General features: G+C 36.1%; 1 protein-coding gene and 1 pseudogene across 1 annotated transcript; one reads left to right on the top strand and one right to left on the bottom strand.

The window, feature by feature from the left end:
- Positions 1-2,979: 2,979 nt before the first annotated feature.
- On the top strand, positions 2,980-3,822 carry LOC149213820 (protein PELOTA 1 pseudogene; annotated as a pseudogene).
- A 10,837-nt stretch (positions 3,823-14,659) lies between these two features.
- Positions 14,660-15,187, bottom strand: LOC149213819 (uncharacterized). The gene has a single exon (XM_089389168.1). It carries the CDS (start codon positions 15,185-15,187, stop codon positions 14,660-14,662), a length of 528 nt encoding a protein of 175 aa, XP_089245294.1.
- Between the last annotated feature and the right edge of the window lie 4,966 nt (positions 15,188-20,153).

The following is a 20,153-nucleotide window of genomic DNA, read 5'->3' as shown; positions in this document are numbered from 1 at the left end:
GAAATTGGCATTCCATTAAAAGAGAACACTTCAAATAAGTAATGATCTTTGAGCAATTATCTTTATTTGCATCATTTCTTAAAGGAGAAATAAAATTGTATGTGGTATATTTTTGAATTTTTGTAAAGGGTTTAATATTTTTTGACGTAAAAAATAACATTTATTTGGGTTTTATAGATGTATAGCTTGAGTGAGTTTAATAGTTAAGAGCAAGTGTTTCTTTTAAAGAGGTTATAGATTCAAAACTAGAGAAAGTAGAGGTAATATATGTACACATTGATAAATTTTAACAATCAAATTACAATAAAACAAAAATTATTTATCTCAAAAACAATATTTTTATACACCAATCTGCAATTTAATATTTAATTTAATCAGTCTTAAAAAATACATTTTTATTATATATATAAATTAAATATTTAAAACTTACTTGTTAGAAATATAACCTTATATCATAAATCCATATCATATTGAAGAAGTTAATTCCAAATGGTTTAAATTATTTGTGACATTACAACACAACCAACATTATATATATAAAATTCCAATCATATTGAAGTTAATTCCAAACGGTTTAAATTATTTGTGACATTACAACACGACCAACATTTTTATATATATATATATATATATAATTAAATATTTAAAACCTACTTGTTGCAAATATAGCTTTATATCATAAATCCATATTAATATAGTTCATCTTAGTTATTCATAACATTATTTTGAAATTAACACATAATTTATATTATATTGAAAAGTTTAATTAAAATTCAAATTAAAGTTGATACTAAAAATTTGATTAAGATTCAAGTTGAGGTTATTAGTATATATATATATATATATAATATATATATATATATATATATATATATATATATATATATACATATAATTATTTAAAATTAGTTTTCTTTCTTGTTAAGTTTGAAAATTTCATTCACAACAAAATATTACATTATTCTTTATAATTTGTAAAGCTCTACTAGCCTCATTCTTATGAGGTTTGTTGGCCAATTCAACATAATTTGCCCACAATACCAAAACATCAACAATATTTAAAACATAGTAAGAAATCAATTAGGAATCATATGTGGTTACCAAAGTGGAGTTTTCCGGTCTATTGTTAAGGGGTGGTGGGAGCTTGAATTCACACTGAATATGCCTCTCCAATGAGCGTCCAAACAAACAACGTTGTTTTTCATGCTCCATTGATTTCTTTGCAAGTCATTGAAAATGAGATAATCTCATTTCTATCATCGTGCTTTTCCTTGAGAACTTGTACTAAAAAGGCCTTTAATTGGTAATGAAAGGTAACTGTTCATGTAATGATTTCTCCTTTGCCTGGTTAATGTCTAAGGTTTGAAAGCCAATGACAAACTTCATTATGAGCTGAGAATCTGAAAAGATTGCCATTCTTGAGAGATAACCAAGTTGTCAAGCCTACAAATATGAGCTTGAGTTCGAGGAGGTGTTGTAGCCTAATAGGCTACGGAAGAGTCATGGGCCTGAATCTTAGAGTGAGGCCTACTAGATTCACTGTGCTCACTGACACCACACCGACTTTGACCACATTGTCTAGGCAGGTTAAATGAAACAAACATCTAAATGTTACAATAACTAGGGAAACCTCGAATGTAGCACCCAAGTGGTTTCGACTTAGTTAACTTCTCAGTATTTACCTAAGCACTCCTGCAATTTATAGGTAATGCAAACCCTACCTTAAACTGATGCTAAGGACCAAAATAAATCTCCTTAGTACTTGTAGGGGAGGTGGAAAAAGCCAGAGCACTACTAACCAAATAATTCCATAACCACTCAAAAGGAAAAACCAAAGGGAGGGATACAAGAGGTCTGATGCCAAGTAACTTGACATAAACACAATCAACAGGGAAGAATGGTAGGCACCTGACAGACACACAATTGTCAAAATTTATGAAGGAATCAAACACTTGAGGAGATCCAACGAAATTCCAAATTAATGAAGTAGAGCCTAGATGACTAAAGACACACAATTACCTCAAATTTAGACCAGAAGATGAAGGATGCAACTAGACCCAAACCTGGCCCTGAGATATGTGTCTTTAGAGATCTCTCGTCTAGGTCAAGCACAATAATATGAGATACTATATCCCTCCAACAGTAAGCCCTTAAATTTCTAGCTACCACTTTGCAATCGTAGGAAGCATGAACTATCCAGAATGGAAAGTTACTAATTTTTGAGTGCTTGCTTGTTAGGTGGTTATAAAAATTCCTCCTTGACCCAAAGCTACCTATTGAAGACAACCTCACAATATGGAAGGTATCATCAACATAACTGAAGACTGGGCTTATAGGGTTATCTGAACACCTCCCTTGGAGTTGATGAAAAACCCACAACATAATCAAGTGTAGGTCACCAAGAAGACAGGTTAGGAAAGCTCGAGAGAATCAAATCATCATCTACTATGTTGAATATGCATGTATGGTGCATGGGGTGACATGCCATGCCGTCCCCTCCTTAAAATGCATGGGAGTCGGTGGGGTGGCGAGCATCCCCCTTGAGTCCCCTCCTATACGTTCAATCACCCCCATTAGGGTTATATGAAAATAATTTAACAAAAAAATAATATTGTATTTTTTCTCAAAAATATGTATAAATAATTATTAAAATTTTTTTGTAACCAATTTTAATGAAAGTGAAAATATTTCATTATATTTATTGAATGAATTAATTTTATTAAATATTCAATAAAATTCCTTTCTCAGTTGAAGGTTTTTTGTTCAATTTAAGATTGGGTGTTTAAAATCTATCATACTTATGGGTGTCTTGGTATAAATTGAGCACACAGGTTTTGAGGATTGAAGGCCTAATATGGTTGTATGTTGATCCATGCATGCTTAGATCATTATAAAGTAATGTGAATCATCGATCAAAGGTTTTTTCAACATACTTCCTTGTACGTAGGAAGTGGATCTAGAGAGCTTTATTAGTTGACAATGAGGACAAAGGTCCTTACACAGGGATGCCCATTTGATTTTAGGGTTATTTGCAACTTTCCACTAGGATATCATAAGTACAAATTTATTGTTGATGGTGAATTGGACATGATAAGCAACAACCTGTCATAACACCAACATTTGGGATTGTTAACAATGTTTTGTTTGGCACAAGAAGTCTAGTGCCATTAAGAGCCAGGGTAGAAACATCAATTCCATGCAAACGTGGTCCAACTTTTGCGGGCTATGAGAAGGATTTAAACAAATTTTTTGAGAATGTTTTGTAGGTAGTCTTGAGGAACTATGACTTTAATATTGTTCGTTGTCTCACAATTGTAAGTCCAAGATTGACAAAGGAGCATTTCTATAGCCATTTGTTTCTTAAGGATGCAAGGCAAGAAATAACATCCATTATAGAGAACAAGCTTCAGATTATTCTTGCACATGTTTTTTCTAGATACAAGCATAATCTTGGAGAGGTTCTTGATGCTCCTATTATGATGTGTTTGATAAAAGACACAAAAGCAGCCTAAGAGGTAAAAGCACTCAAAGACTTCCAAGAGATGATGCCAATTGATCAAACTCGTACATGTTGAGGTAGCTAATGAGTAGTTGTCCATTCAAACATTTCTCATTATAGATGAAATTTTTAGAAATGCAAATATTCTTATAAGGAGTAAATATCTTGAATTGATTGGGTCATTCAAGAATGCAAGAGGCAGTGCAGACATATTTTATTTTATGAATGTATCTGGTGAATACCTTGCACATCTATATGGAATAACCATTGTTTTAAGGTTTCCCAAACCAAAACTAGAATATTTGGATATGAGGGATTTTTGAATAAAAAAATTGACTGATCATGTTGCATTACTATTTTATAATCATTTTCATTAATCAAATTGAGTGCAAGGCAATATATGGAGTCATGATTTCATTTGTTCTATAATGTTTCCTTTGTTATTTTTGTTTGTGTTGTTGAGATTTGGTTGAATAGATATAGGAGGTGATGATTTGGACAACATGAAAATTTTCAATGTAATATGAAGGTCACTACAAGTGTGAATTACTAAGTGTCTTATCCCTAATCTCAAAGGTTGAAGACTATTTATTTCCTTACTAGGCATTATGCAAATGTCAATTCCATCATTGAGAGAAAGACAACATTTTTGAGAAAAAAATGAAATGAATGGATGTGAAGCACAAGAAAAAAAAATCAAGTCATTTCAAATCCCCGCGTTGGAATAAACAAACAATAGAATGATTTATATAAAGAATGATTTTTGGAATGTATAACAATTAGTGGATTAAATAGTTGAGAGACTTGATTTGATATTTTCCTAGCTAGAGACAGAAATATAGAGAGGAAGAGAAGCTGGAATGAAAAACAAAATTGATATAGAGGAGAAGAGGAGACAAGTAGTTGTAAAGTATTGATTTTTCATCAACACTTCAACTATTGGTCTATATCTAAGAATACGATCATAAACACACTAAAATACCACAACACTACACTTTGCACAACAAAAAACGTACAATAGTGAATCAATGTAGCACACAAGACAATTTTTAACCCAAAACTTGTTATATTGCAACTTTAATATAGTAAACATGGGGCTCCCATACCATGGATCATGGCCCTTACAATTAGCCCTGATACATGAATAAATAGGGCTTGGATCAACAACTTATGATCACCAATCTACCCTTGAACAAATTACACTCGACTTGCTAAAGGAGTGCTCAACTCATCCATTTCAGTCCATGTACTTTGAACACTTGGAAGGTCCTTTGCCACCTCTTCTGTTGCTCACAAGTACTTTTGCAACTTCAGAATGCTTGCATCTCAAGCTAACCAATTTTCCTCTATCAACCCTCTAGCTACTTCTAGAGTGGCTGATCTTAGGCCTCCAAACCACCCTCTAACAATCCTCTTTCTCCTCCAAGAAGTTTTCTCTTAGGGTTTTCCAATTCTACCCACTTAATGTCCTTCTAGCTACTCCCAGAAGGCAATGCTTAGGGCTTGTACAATCAACCCTCTAAACAACCTCTCAACTACTATGAGTGATTGCTTCATAGGGAACACACTAATTTTCGTTCTCTTACTAGTTTGGCTCATCAAACATACTGAACATAAGGGATTTACAAAACAAACCTCATACCAATGAATAACCACTATCTTTCACTGAACTTAGGGTTAATATTCTTGTTGTCAAAATAACTCCAAATCTGCGGGCTTACGTCACCATTAGCTCAACAATTTATCTCCTTAAATACACCAAAATTTCTCTTCCTTGTATCCTCTAGTCATTCTACAAGGATCTCTGTCTTGAGGATAATACCCATAGACCTAACAATTTGGATTGTTCAAATCACAGGTGCATGAACACAGGGAACTCGACCCTCATATTATAGCCCTAAACTTGCATACAAACATGCCCTAATACCTTCGTTGCTCTTCAGGAGGCTTCAACCCTCACTTTCCTTTGTTCCTAGCTCCAACAGAGAGTCTCAACCCTACCTTAAATAAAGAAAAAAATCACCCCTAAACATAGGCCAACCACGAATTTTGACCACTGCAATTTCAACCTAAATACAAAGATTTTCCCTTAGCTTCAATGCACCTTCTTAATAATCTTTGATAATAGAACCATGTTGAGAAGTTCGACCAACATCCCTCCATTTGACCTGTACCAAAACATGAGACAAACAGAAACAAAACATGTTCTTTTTCTTCTATCCATCTCAGCTCTAGAGATTCACAACTACTTGACTTGTCTTTACTTGAGATAATTGCTCTTCGATGGATGCACAAATGATCTTCATCTCACTCTTCTTATAGTGTTATATGAGGGTGACCTTTTAACCCTCAAGTGGCATCACTTAACCTAAGATGACTTGAGTTCATTAACAAAACCCCAACTATCATTAGAAATGAGATTCCTTCCATTTTTTTTTCGCCACATCATGATGCCCTGGGTGCCCCTTAGCCCATCAAGAGTGCCTCTCAGGCATCAATAAATAAACTATTAATTTATCCATGTGGTCTTGCGCTCAAAAATTTGGGTACAAAACCCATTGCTTGGGTATACTGCCCACAAAGCACTTTTGTGGGTCAACTCCTCACAAACCCAGTGCCCCATGGGTTGTGGGAGTACCTCCCAAGCTACACATTTTAACACTCCCTATTAGTGAGGGAGGCACTTCCACCACTTGGAAGTATCTCGTCATCATCGATGACACTATCCCAATCTCTGGCATTCACCACTGCAACATATCGTGTAGAATGAACCACACTCTTCTCGATAGTGTATTTGCCATCAAAAGCTTCCTGCTTCTTCCTTTCTTGATAGGCCTTCATGCCATCCCATAATTCCCTCTTGCTAGTAGAATTTCACTTGCTCCCTACTGACCATGTGCTCTTCTTAGGTTAAAGATTCTCCCTTTTAATCTACATACTCTTGCTCAAACATGACTCCCTCTGAGTCTCAGGAACCTGCTTTGTCCCTTAATCTATAAGTTTTCTTGTTAGCTAATATAGGCCATGCTCCCTAACTCCAATGATAACTCCACTAGAGTTAGAGCCTCTAGGTCCGAGTCTCGCTTTCCTATCCTAGAAAATCACCTCAAATCCCTTTCCCTGTATAACTGAGACAAACAACACACTATATCTGAGTATCGATACCCACAATACATCTTGAACTCTTAAAAACCTACTTGAATCCATCATGAATGGCACAACACCTGATCCTATGATTGCTTTCTGACTCTTGCTGCCAACCACCATGTGCAAATTTGAGTCCCATTTAGTTAGAGTCTCAAAAACTTCACGTGAACCTGTCATATGCTTCAACGCTCCACTAGCCACATACCATGCAGTCTTGGCGATGGCACCCTCAGAGAAATGAGAAACTAGAGAAAAATCCTTTTCCTCCAACCTTTGCGAGACGTCATCTAGCTTAGAAGATGTAGCGGCACCATCTACTTCCTTCCCCTTTCTCTTCTTACTTTCTACCTTCTTCTTCCGCGGGCACTTTCTTGAATAAAGACCACATTTGCCACTTGTATAACACTTTAGCTTGATCAAGTCCTTCTTTTCCTTGCCCTTCATCCTCCTTGCAAGAGCCACGTTATCATCATAAGTAGTCTTCTTCTTATAAATATTCTTGTCCCACAGTTCCTCCTGGATGAAGTCATCCCATAACCTATTCCAATCTGGCAGATTTTCTTGAGTGATGATCCCTTTGATAAACAACTTCCATTGCTCAGTAAACCCTTTAAAAGTAGTCCTCACCAGCTCAAAATTTGGAACATCTTCATCAATGACAAAAATCTCATCTTGAACTTGAGAAAGTTTCGTCAGGTACAAAGCCACACCTTCACCATTTGACATCTTGGTTCTCTTCAACTTATCTCTCAATACCAATAGCTAGTTCTCATTCTTATTCTGGAACAAATCCTCAAGAGATTTCCGGATCTCATGCACAATGTTCTTCTCAGAAAAATGAGGTATTAAGTGATTTTTAACACCATCTAGGATGATTAGCTTCACCTTCGTATCCAAATCCTCATAATCTTCCAACTCCTTAGGGTTTGTTGGTTTCTTGATTACCTTGTCGGAAAACTCCTAGATCTTGTTTACCATCAAGAACACCTTGATCCTTTCCTTCCAAGGACTATAGTTGGAAAATCCATCTAACCTATCCTCCTATCTCAAACCAATAGCCAACTTTGCCATTGCTATTAGTCCTCCAACAACAAATAAACCAACACCCACTTGAGCTATACATTGTGCACACTCTGATCCACTGTTCCTTCAAAGTAGCTTTGATACCATTTTGATTTTTCCTCAGCACTTCAGTTATAAGGATTTTTCTAAGAACATGATTATAAACACACTAAAATACCACAACACTATCACTTTGCATAGTGGAAAACATACAACAATGAATTAATGTAGTACACAAGACGATTTTTAACCCAAAAATTGTTATATTACAACTTTAATACAACAAACATAGGGCTCTCGTACCAGGGATCATGACCCTTATACTTATCCCTGATTCAAGAATAACTAAGGCTTGGGATTAATAACTTGTGATCACTAATCTACCCTTGAAGAAAGTACACTTGACTTGCTGAAGGAGCACTCAACTAAGCCCTTTCGACCCACATACCTTGAAAATGTGGCAAGTCCTTTGAAATCTCTTTTGTTGATCAAAATTACTTCTACAAATTCATAATTCTTGCATCTCCAACTGACCAATGTGACTATATCAACCCTCTAGTTGCTTCTAGAATGACTAATCTCAGGCCTCCAAACTACCCTCTAACAACCCTCTTGCTCCTCTAAAAATTCTGCCTTTAGGGTCTTCATAATTATTCCCAATTAACGTCCTTCTAGATGCTCCTAGATCACAATACTTAGAGCTTGTACAATCAACCCTCTAAACAACCTCTCAACTGCTATTAATCACTGCTTCTTAGGGCACACACTAATATGCCTTCTCTTAGTAGTTTGGATCATCAAACATACTAAACATAAGGGATTTACCGAGCAACCCTCATACCAATGAAGAACCACTAACATTCACTGAACTTAGGGATATTATTCTTGCTGTCCAAATAACTCCAAATGACAATAATTACTTCACCATCAGATCAACAATTTATCTCCTTAAAGACACCAACATTTCTCTTCCTTGTATCCTCTAGTTAACCTACAAGGATCTTGTTCCCGAGGTTAATACCCACAATCCTAACAATTCATATTGTTCAAATCACAGGTGCATTAACATAGGGAACTTCGCCCTCATATTATAGCCTTGAACTTACATGCATATTATAGCCTTCGTTACTCTTCAGGATACCTCAACCCTCACTTACCTTTTCTCCCAACTCCAATAGAGGGCCTTGGCCCTACCTTAAACAGAGACAAAATTCGACCCTAAACAAAGACCAACCACATATTCAAACCACCACAATTTCACCCTAAACACAAATATTTCCCCGTAGCTTGGATGCACCTTCTTAGGAATCTTTGATCATAGAACCATGTTGAGAAATTCAACCATTATCTGTCCATTCGAATTGTACCAGAACATGAGACAAACAAAACCAAATCACATCCTTTTTCTCCTATCTAGCTCAACTCTTGAGGTTAGTGGCTACTTGACTGGTCTTTACTTAAAGATAATTTCTCTTTGATGGATGCAAAAATGGTCTTCATCTCACTCTTCTTATAGTGTTTTATGAGGGTGCACTCTTAGCCCTCAAGGGGCATCACTCAACCCAAGCTGACTTGAGTTCATTGACAAAAACCAAACTATCATTAGAAGTGAGATTCCTTTGATTTGTTTCTTTCCACATCATGATGCCCTAGGTGACCCTAAGCCTATCAAATGTGCCCCTCATGCATCAATGAATAAACTATTAATTTATCCACTTGGTCTTGTGCCCAGAACTTTGGGTATAAGACCCACTTCTTGGGTATACTTCCCACAAACCACTTTTATGGGTTAACTCCTCAAAAGTCTTGTACCCTAGGAGTTGTTGGAGTACCTCCCAAGCTACACATTTCAACAGAAAGGAACACATATAAAGTACATAACAGAGATAAGGAATTCACAATTTAAAATCAGGGAAATGAATAAAGCAAAATTTTAATTGATCAAGGGATTGGTGTTTCCTTTCAGGTATTAGCCAAAAAAAGAACATGTTGGAGCCTGTAAGAAGTGGGAGTGGGTGCTTCTAGCAAGTTGTAGCTTGCAAAATAGGTGGGTGCCTACAAAAGCTGATGTAAAAAGGGAGTGGGTGTTTTCATTTACATCACAACAACAAAATTTGTGGGTTTTTCCGTTTATGGGTTTCCACTTATACCAGGTGTCTACATGTGTTGCATGTGTTTGTCTTTGAATTCATGGTTAATTGCTGAACACCTATACAACTCTGCTAATTGTTAAAGAAAAGGTTAAAAGACTATTAAAATAATTTGAACTTGGTCATTTTTAAAAGATACAATTACAGATTCATCTTCCCTCTCAGTAATTACCTAGCTTCCAACACTTTCAAGTCCAACTCCAAGTAGATGGGCCATGGTTTGTTCTAAGCAGGGGAGGATAACAACTTCTACAAATATGTCTTTTCCCAATATATTTTAAGAGAGTAAGAACTGATCCAAATGGTTGGAAACTTGGTAGCATTCTCCTCTATGATTATTTCGGGTGAAAATTCCACTAATGGTATCCACATTTGTAACCTTTAAATATTGTTAGACTTCCTTGAAGATAGATGTCGCTGGATCTAACTGTTGGATTCTTCCCTTCTTCTCCATATTTTTAATGAGATTAACCCACCCACTATCCAAATTTCTTCATTGCAGATAGATTTGATTACTCAGAGGTGGGGCAATAAAGATTTTTCTTTTGTCGCTTTTGGTGGTTCGTATACTGTTATAAGGTAAACTATCTCTCGACCCCACATATTGGAAATTTTTAGATAAGATACACAGGGATGCTATCCAATCTTGGAATATGATTTCTTTAGGGTTCCATACTAATGTGAGCCCTCCTACACTACCTTTGGAATCCAAGGCCATCAATTCACTAACTTTCCAAAATTACACTAACTTTCTCACTAAACACTTTTGTTTCATGTAATATAACAATATTAAGCTTTTCTCTTTCTATGTTATCACAAAAGTTCTGCTACTTACCTTTGTTGTTGAGGCCCCTAATATTCCAAGTCATGATTTTTATTGAGGGTTGAGAAGGGGGGAAATACCCATAATCGAAACCACCTACCTTGAATTGATGAGGAATTCTCCCACATATTTAATATCTTAATTGGTTGTCTTCTTGCCTTTCTTAGCATGTTCCACTGTTCTTGTCAATGCTTCCTCATTGAAGATATAGTTGGTAATATCTATTCTTTTGCTCCATTAGTATGTCTTCGAGGTCGCTCAATCCCATGTATTTATGATCTCAATAAATGAGCGTTCTTTCTTACTTAGGGTTTCTTGGGTAACTTCCATACCAAAATTTGTATTTGCGATCATTTATTTGATATATATGGTTTCTGATGGGGCCTCATGATATTTTCTTTTAGGAGTGGGTTTTTCTCGAGAAGTGTCCTCTGGTTGCTCGAAGTCCATGAGGTTATTTAGCAAGAGGATATTCTAATATGAATATGTTAGTGTTGAAAACTTGTTTACCATTGGAGTTTCCTTTGCAGTCAATTGAGTTTGCTGTGGCGGCTATTCTGGTTGTGACTTGGGTTTTTTCCTTTTCTACTGACAAATTTTTGAAATTACTATGAATTTGCACGCGTGTCATTCTATTGTGCCTTTGGTTGTACTATTGGGAAATTTCTAATTAGATGGCCATATTAATAGCAACACCAACATTTGAAGGGCACATGATCATAATCAAGTGAATGCGTCCAGATTTCATCATAGTATTCGATCTCAATTGATTCAGGAAGTGGCTTGGAAATGTTCATATACACACAAATTATCACATATGAGGAATAACGACGTCTCTTAGTAACTTCAGAGATATTCAAAAAATATCTATGAAGTTACCATTTCCCTCTAGAATATCTCGCTGCGAGTGATCTTTTGGCAATGAGAACAATTTAACCCAAATTGGGGTTGCAAGAAATTGTTCTTTCTTTGGAATATAACACTTCTCTCAAAATGACATTACAAGACTAATGTTGGCAAGGAAATACAAACCATTTCAAATACCCTTTTCCTATTTTCCCAAAGGAAAAATCGTAGTTTTCATTAATTAATAATGAAAATTACATATAGCAGATGCTGTTAAGCATATCCAAAAAACTGTCTATTGATAACTCAATAGATCACAGTTGTCCATCAAAAAACTAAATATCAAGAGTGTGTAATGATATATATACATAGATATTATGCATTTAAGTTATCGAGCAAAATTTTTATATGCCTGAGATTATAACATGAAAGATATGTGCTGGTATCTCTTCAAAATTGCAGAATTTCACAATCCTATGTTATGCCATGTCTTCGACTTTGCTATCATTACCTATAAAAGGACGATTATAATATTGAAAATGTTCCGATCCGATGTGTTCCATAATCATCCTAGTACCATGTTCTTGCTACGAACCCTCTTTGGAACGCTGATAAGAAATTGTACTATTCCTTTCCTTGTATATATGAATACAAGAAATATAATCAGATTGTGATTTAATAATTAATGTATCATCCAAAATATTTCAGAGAGTGTGCGTGTGACATTGTGATGTCCAATTGAACCAGTCGATGATAAGTTTAGAATCATCGAATATCCACAATTGTCGACAACCCTTTTCAAAGGAAAAGATAAGAATGAGCTTCAAACTGTATAATTCAGCATAATTGTTTGTGCCAAAACCAAGACCAAATTTCATCTCAAAGTAATGCTCATTGTTTAGATAAAGAACAACACCTCCTCCACATCTTCCTTCCTGAGCAGAGCCGTCAGGAAGAGCCGTCAAAATAGGCCCATGACTTTGAATGGTAAATGTTTTTGATTGATATATTACAAGTGGGTACAGGTTATTCCTCCTCTGGGATGAGATCGTATATAGTAAGTGCCTGTGCCCCAAGTAATTCAAGCATAAAGACCTGATTTTCATTTTTCATTTTTTTGTTTGTTTGTTTTTGTTTGTTTGTTTGTTTGTTTTGTTTGTTTTGTTTTTTTTTTTGTTTTTCGACCAATCCAAATGGCCCAAAATATAAGAATCAATATTTTCCTAAGTTTTTTGTCACATAATTCATGACACCATCCTTTCCATGCCTCAATCACAGTCATTCCATGCCACCTGTATCGTATGTTTAATGATTGATATATCAAGATCCAGATCAAATTTGCAACTGAACACTGTAGAAAAATATGATCATTTGTTTCCTCTAAACAATTGCATAAAGCACACCATGACAGACCCTGGAATGCTCTTTTTCTAAGGTTGTCTTCCGTGGGTATTTTGTTTGATAGTATGCACCAAAGTAATAATTTTTCTTTAGGTGGACTCTTCAACTTCCAAATGAGATTCCACCACCAAGTTAAATCCTCTAGTTTTGTATGAGCAAAGGCGATTAAATATCACTCCTTTGGATTATATTGACCTCTTTTTGAATGTACCTAGACAAGTTCATCCTCTCTATCTGTTAGTCTAAAGTAAGAAAGTGACAAAGCTCTTGTATAATCCATCCAGTCTTGATGCCAGTGATTCAACAGATTTAAAGCCAGAGTAGATAACCAACCTTGACCCCATATGGAAGTATTTTCCAGGTCAGATATTTGATTTATCCATATTTTACCATGCTCATTTAGGAATTTTACTAAATCATGGGGGACAATATACTTGTTCCTGCTTCCAGACCAAGGATCTATCCCAATATGTACTCGCTCGCCTGTACCGATTCACCAAGCAAGTCCATATTCTACAATATTGAAAGAAGCCAATACAACTTTCCAAATCATTGAGATATTTAATTTGCTTTTATTTTGAACATTTATCCATTCTTCAATTGTTAACTTATAGATATATTTTATGATAACGACCTCTGTCCAAAGGCTCCTGGAAGTGATTAGTCTCCAACCAACCTTAGCTACAAGTGCCTTTGAGAAAAAAAATAAATTATTGATACCCCATCCCCCCCATTTCTTGGGGAGGGCAATACTATCCCATATAATCCATGCGAAGATCCAACCTTCTTTTGAACCACACCATAAATATTCGCAACAATGTTTCTGGATAATATGCAAAATGCCCTTGGGTATCCATGACAATGCCATCCAAAAAACTAGAATGGCTTCTAAGACAAATTTTATAAGGACTAAGCACCCAACTTGAGATAACCATCTGTGACTCCAAATTTTAAGTCTCTTCTCAATTTTGGCAATCAAACACATCCAATCCACCTTCCTGTAATCATTTGGCTTTAGATGAAAGCCAAGGTACTTTGTACCTTATTCAGAATCCACTGTTTGAAATGAAAAATAACCCGGTGAAAATGATAACTCCTCCCTAGAACATCTTGTGGAGGAAAGAGTAGATTTTTGATGATTTGTTACCATATCTGTAGCTTTCTTGAATAATTTGATGATTATATTGAAAGATGCAATATCTCGCCGAGAACCATCTCGAAAGATAAGCACATAATCTACAAAAAGTAAATGAATGAATCAGATATTCTCTGCAAGAGGTTCCCCAAACAAATTCCCCCTTCTCCTAGGATCCTCGCCTTCCATAATTAATATAATAGTAATAGGGACAATGGACATCTCTTTATGATCCCCCTTTCAACATGAAAGAAATAAGAAGGTAAGCCATTAATCAAAACCGCAAATAATGTCGGTGTTATACAACACATGATCCAATTAATGAAACTAATATGAAAGCCCAGATGAGTAAGCAAAATTCTAATGTAGATCCAATTGGTTCTATCATATGCCTTATATAAATCAATATTTAGTATCATACCTTTCATTTTCTTTGTCTTCACGCTGTGCAACTCTTCTTGTGCTAGACCAATGGCTTAATGAATATGACGATCCTCCAATAAAGAAGATTGTTCCTTAGAGAAATGACGAGATAGTATTGGCTTTAGTCTATTTGCAATCACTTTTTCTATGATCTTATAAATACAATTACATAATTATATTGGGAGATAATCATTAAATATCATCAGATCGTTAGATTTTTGGATAAGGGCGATAAACGTGGTGTTGAAGGCTTCATACATCCGACCTGAAGTTCTGCATTCTTCAATAACCTTAATCAAATCATTCCCAATTAAATCATAGAATTCCAAAAAAAAAATTGACAGGCCATCCATCTGGCCCTGACTCTTATCCCTTTTAAACCATTTGAGAACAAAATGTACCTCTCTTGTGGTTACCAGGGCCATCAGATCCGAGTTTGTGTCTTCATCAACAAAATTGGGGACCAACCTAGGAACTTGAATAATCTCCGGAAGTGATACTTCCCAAGGGGCTTCAAATAGAGAGTGAAAATTTATAACCCCCAAATTTTCCAAGTCTCTAAAGTTTGATGCTCTGACACCCCCTTCATCTTGAAGTGACCAAATAGTATTGATTTCTCTTCTACCCTTGGCATATTGATGAATAATTTTTGTGTTATCATCCCTTGCTTGTAGCCAAATGCCCGACTCCTCAACCTCCATGTTTCCTCTCTTTCCTTAAGGATACTTCACTTTTCAGTCTCGAGATGAATAATTCTTAACTTCGTATCATTGCTATCGTATCCCCCCACCCCACCAGGCTGCTCCAAAAGTCCTAATTCTTCCTCAATAATTTTCAAGGACTCCTCCTCCCTTTTATTTTTCTTCTTCACCCATTCAATGGTATTCTGCTTTAGAGTTTTCAAATTTTCCTCAAATTCTCTGGCAGTAGACCCCTGTCCTAACAATGAAACATTTCTCCATGATTCTCGAACCATCATTTTAAATTCTTCATCCTTCATCCAAGAAGCCTTTAACTAAAATGGAACCTTTAGTTTTCGAAAATCCCCAGCCAATTCTAGATAAATAGGAAAATGGTGATAAGCTCCCCCATTTCCAATCCATTATCTAAAATGAGGGTTATTTTCCAGCAATGAATCCCGTAATAAGAATTGATCCAATCGATGAGAGATCATTTGATCAACAACTCTACGATTTCTCCAAGTTGGCTTAAGTTTTGCAAAATCCAAATCAACCAAATTGTTTGATTCAAGCATATGAGAAAAAAAACTTAGATATGAACCCCCCAACATTCAACTATGCCTATGGAAAAATTAAGGTCCCCCCTAATGATCATATTATTTTATTTTACTGCATAAAATACTAGGCCATTATTCTATTCCAGAATCCTACCGTTTCCAAACAGGGACTGTATATGTTTACCAAACTAATCTTAATACTAAGCTCTTATGGAAAAATGTCTCCTGCGATCACTCCCTTGCATCCCCAAATGTTTATAAGTCTAACAGATATACAATTTGCACCAAAAGCCAAGCCCTTGGATTTGCCACGAGCATCAATAGCATAAAAATACCATCCCTTAAACATACCCTCTAGTGCTCTTACAATGTTAGATCTGGAACCTAAGGTCTCTTGTAGGAATATAATGTCAATTCTGTTCGACGCAACCAAGTGCCTCAGTGTTAGTTTTTTGGTGGAACCTAAGAAAAATCTCTGTAATTATAAGATAACCAATTCATTTGGAAACAGATACCGGGGCTTGTCTTGCTCTAAGGACCACATCTAAAGAGAGTTGACACCCAACCACTATGTCATGGATGGCCTGAATGATAACTTTGGATATGTGAGATTGGAGACCACGAGGGATTTTGGGGATTTTGGACAGGGAAAGATGACCCAAACCCACACCAGAAATAGGTTGAGATAAACCCTGATTAGGAGGTCTAGATCTAGAGTGTATATTATACGTAAATTTCCCAAAGGAATCAAAAGAAGTGTCTTCTGGGACAAGCACAAAAGGGCTAAGGATTGGAAAACAAGCAAGGGCTAGTTCAATCAGACACGATATAGCCCCAAGAGACAAATTATAAGCACACGCCACCATATTTGATATAGATACAAGCATAGTTAATGACAAATTAAACATGCTGTGATCAGAATAAGGGTGTGAAAAAGAATAAGTACCCAAAAATGAAGAATATGATCTGGATGCCTTTTGTTGCGCATTAGTATCCCTTCTGTCTTTATGTGCCAGATAATTACAAGGAGGAAGACTGATAGATATTGTCTATATGAGGAGATCCATGTCACTACTGGTGGGAATCCATATCAACAGCTTGAGTTCTGCCACGAACTAGTACACCCTCCTTTCCACCTTCATCCCATCCCCCACATAGATTTTGCACCAGAAGACATTATCTGAAAATGTGACCAACTTCATGACATTGCCAACAAAAAAAAGGAATACCTTCATAATATAACTTTTGATTGTGAGTGTATCCTTTATAGTGAAGGATAAAATTTTCCACAAGACCCTCCCTGATATCCAGGAAAACCAAATCCTGCACATAAGACATTTTCCTAGTCTCTAGATATGATCTGTCGAAATCCAAATATTTTCCTAAGTCATCTTCAATTCGTCAAAAAATATCTTTTGTCTACAAATGTAAAGGAAATCCTGACATCCTAATACAAATCGGTCTTGCCCCTAATTGTTCTATTTCCGTGTCAAAAAGAGGTGACCATGTCTTCAAATGTATTGATGCATGTTCAATCTTCTAATCACTGGCGAAAACCCAACAGGCATGTTCAACATCACTGAATTTGAGGGAAAACCAACCATGAGATAGTGTGAAAATATCTAGAAGTGTATTCAAAACCTGTCCCTAAGACTTTTGAGCCCACTTCTTTAAACGAGCCGACAAGTATTTTCTCCCCCAGACCCGCTCTACCAAAACCCTTTCCGTTGTATCCATAATTTTGTCAAACTTGAACCCATCCCCAAGATTCAACGCGCTATCCCACTCCCTTAATTTAGCACTCTTAGAATTTTTTGCCTTCTTTTTTATGATTTCCTCTAAGCCTGTACCACCTTACAGAGTAATATACTATCCATTAAAGGGGCTCGACGAGTACCCACCCTCCAAAATACACTGGCCTGGTGAAAATGCACCCTTTGAAGATATCTCCCCTCCTAACAGAGGCACATTGACAGGAACATGCCCATGACCACTATCAGGGGTAATGGAATAAGCGAATGATCCAACAATAACATCAAACTCTATGATATAGCTAGGGTTAATTACATAGTTCCCACACAAACCTGAAACCACTTGCCTGACTGAGGGAAAAACCATAACTTGGTATAACTGAGAGTGTTGGCATTAAGATGCATGTGTTGCCCTTGATGGAAAATCACTTGTAACAAAACAAGTATATGGTAACTAGATGAATCCAAAGGCTAGTTCAGAGGTGACAAAATGATGGAAAAAAATACCATATTGATGGGTAAAAGGTTTACAGATCAGAATCATAAGTTTGATACAGGGAGATTGTTGGAATTATGAATTAGGTGTTGTCCTTGATGGAAACCTACCTAATGAGTTGTCATTGATGACAACCTATTTGATGAATGGAATCCTACTTGATAAGTTGTCTCTTGATGAAAATCAACTTGTTAACGGTATAAACATGATGTGTTTATAGATGTGACAGAATGCATGGAAATTTAGAGGAATGATAAAGTTGGAAGTTCAAGAACTATACATGGGTTTTGTTAAGCCAAGTCGTGTATGCACGCGAGTTTAGTGAAGAAAAGTAGCGTATGGTTTTTACACCATGGTATTCTAAATACCATGGGTCCTTACCATGGTATTGGCCCATAGTAATGAGTGCGACAACAGATATTGATCCTGTCAAAGATTACCACCGACACTAATGTAGTTTTGACCCGTGGTATTGGATAAGGGCTAAACTATATAAAGAGGTGAAGATCAAAGTGCTGGGTGTGCAAGTGATGGAAATATTATGAATATTTAGATTAAAAGAAATATGCGTGTTATGGGTTTTTGATGCTTTGCTTATGCACCTAAGAGTTTGATGATGGATGAGATCCAATAGATCTGAAATAATTATGCACCAATGAATACAATGATGGATTAGGATCATGAGACTTGAAATGAATTTTCATTGTATGATCTGCTCATGGATTGACTAGATCTCAGTACTGACGCATGTTTTTATCTCTGAATATTATGATCTAGGTCTTTCTGAAGTTTTGAAGAGCTGCAAAATTTTAGGTCAAAATTTGCAAATCTATACGCTGGTTGGTCTTGGGAAAAGCGCGTATACATGCGGGTTCACTTCTTCAAAGTCATGTATACAAAGTAAGGGTTTCTGTTCATAAATGACTGATCAATCTGATCTATGCTGCTATTTCTCTGCTATCTGTCAATGATGTCCTCATGTTGATCTGGGTTGAGTGATAATGTATGAAGTAGAACTAATTGAATGATGAAGTTGAATTTGGTTATTAATTGATTGAAGAATGTTAAGATTACTTACTGATTGTGATTGAAGATCAGAGACAGTTCTGTGATTGGTTCAGAGTGTTGCAGTAGATTGAGTATGATTCAATGCTCTTTTCAGAAATTGCAGTGGTCAAGTTTTCAGTTTTCAGTATATTAATATTTGTATGCGAGTTTCTCTACAGAAAAACGCGTATGCACGCGGGTTGCCTTAAGTGAAGTAGCGTATGAATTTTGGCATTTGAATGATCAGGACTGCAATTGATTTTGTGTGTTGATGTAATATTCTGGGTTCAATTCTGTGTACTGGTTATAGTGATCTTACTGTTCCAGTTGATTGGTTGAGTTTTAATTAAGTGTCAGTTGATTGGGTTTTCAGTGAATGGTTGATATAGTTGTGTCATAATTTATGACTGGGTTTCAGTGAATGGTTGATTCAGTTGTATCAGAAATTGATGATTGATTTTAAGTGAATGGTTGATTCAGTTGTATCAGAAATTGATGATTGGGTTTCAGTGAATGGTTGATTCAGTTGTATCAGAAATTGATGATTAGGTTTAAGTGATTGGTTGATTTAGTTGTGTGAGAGATTGAAGATTGTGTTACAGTGATAGTTATAGTTTGATTATTTATATCGAGCTTAAGTGTTGGTAATGGGTCTAGTATCAAAATTTGATGAAAAGTTGCCTACAAGTTATGATGTATTGAAGCAGGTGGATCTAGTGTGAAAATTCATGAAACGTGGTCCATGGATGTTGCTAAGGGTTGGAGCCTTCAGTGAGGAAGTCGAAGCTTCCTCCCAGAAGTAGCTGGTGATAAAATCAGAGGGTTGGAGCTCCCTTCAAATAGCAGTTGGAGAACGAGTAAATGTTGTAGCCTTCTGCAAGTTGGTGCTTGCGTACTGGTACAAGTTTACGCTAGTATAAGAACCACGGGGTTGGAGCTCCCTTCTAGTAGGAGCTGGAGAATGAACGAAGGTTGTAACCATTTGCAGGTGGGTGCCTGCGTACTGGTATGTGTCTGCACTAGTACAAGATTGTAAAAATCTTTTTCTTTATATTAAAAGGAAGACAAAGATGACAACAACATGTGGTTTTTTCCCGCATTGGGTTTCCACCTTAAATCCTAGTGTTCATGTGTGT

This window comes from Pinus tabuliformis, chromosome 1_1 (genome assembly GCF_031772625.1).
Source record: "Pinus tabuliformis cultivar Carrire ecotype Pingquan chromosome 1_1, CPIR1, whole genome shotgun sequence".
Lineage (NCBI taxonomy): Eukaryota > Viridiplantae > Streptophyta > Pinopsida > Pinales > Pinaceae > Pinus > Pinus tabuliformis.
This window is presented reverse-complemented; position numbering and strand designations above follow the sequence as displayed.

Bases quoted from the DNA above. Each gene is read 5' to 3' on its own strand.
- LOC149213819 (XM_089389168.1), bottom strand. From the start codon at position 15,187: ATGGAGGTTGAGGAGTCGGGCATTTGGCTACAAGCAAGGGATGATAAC.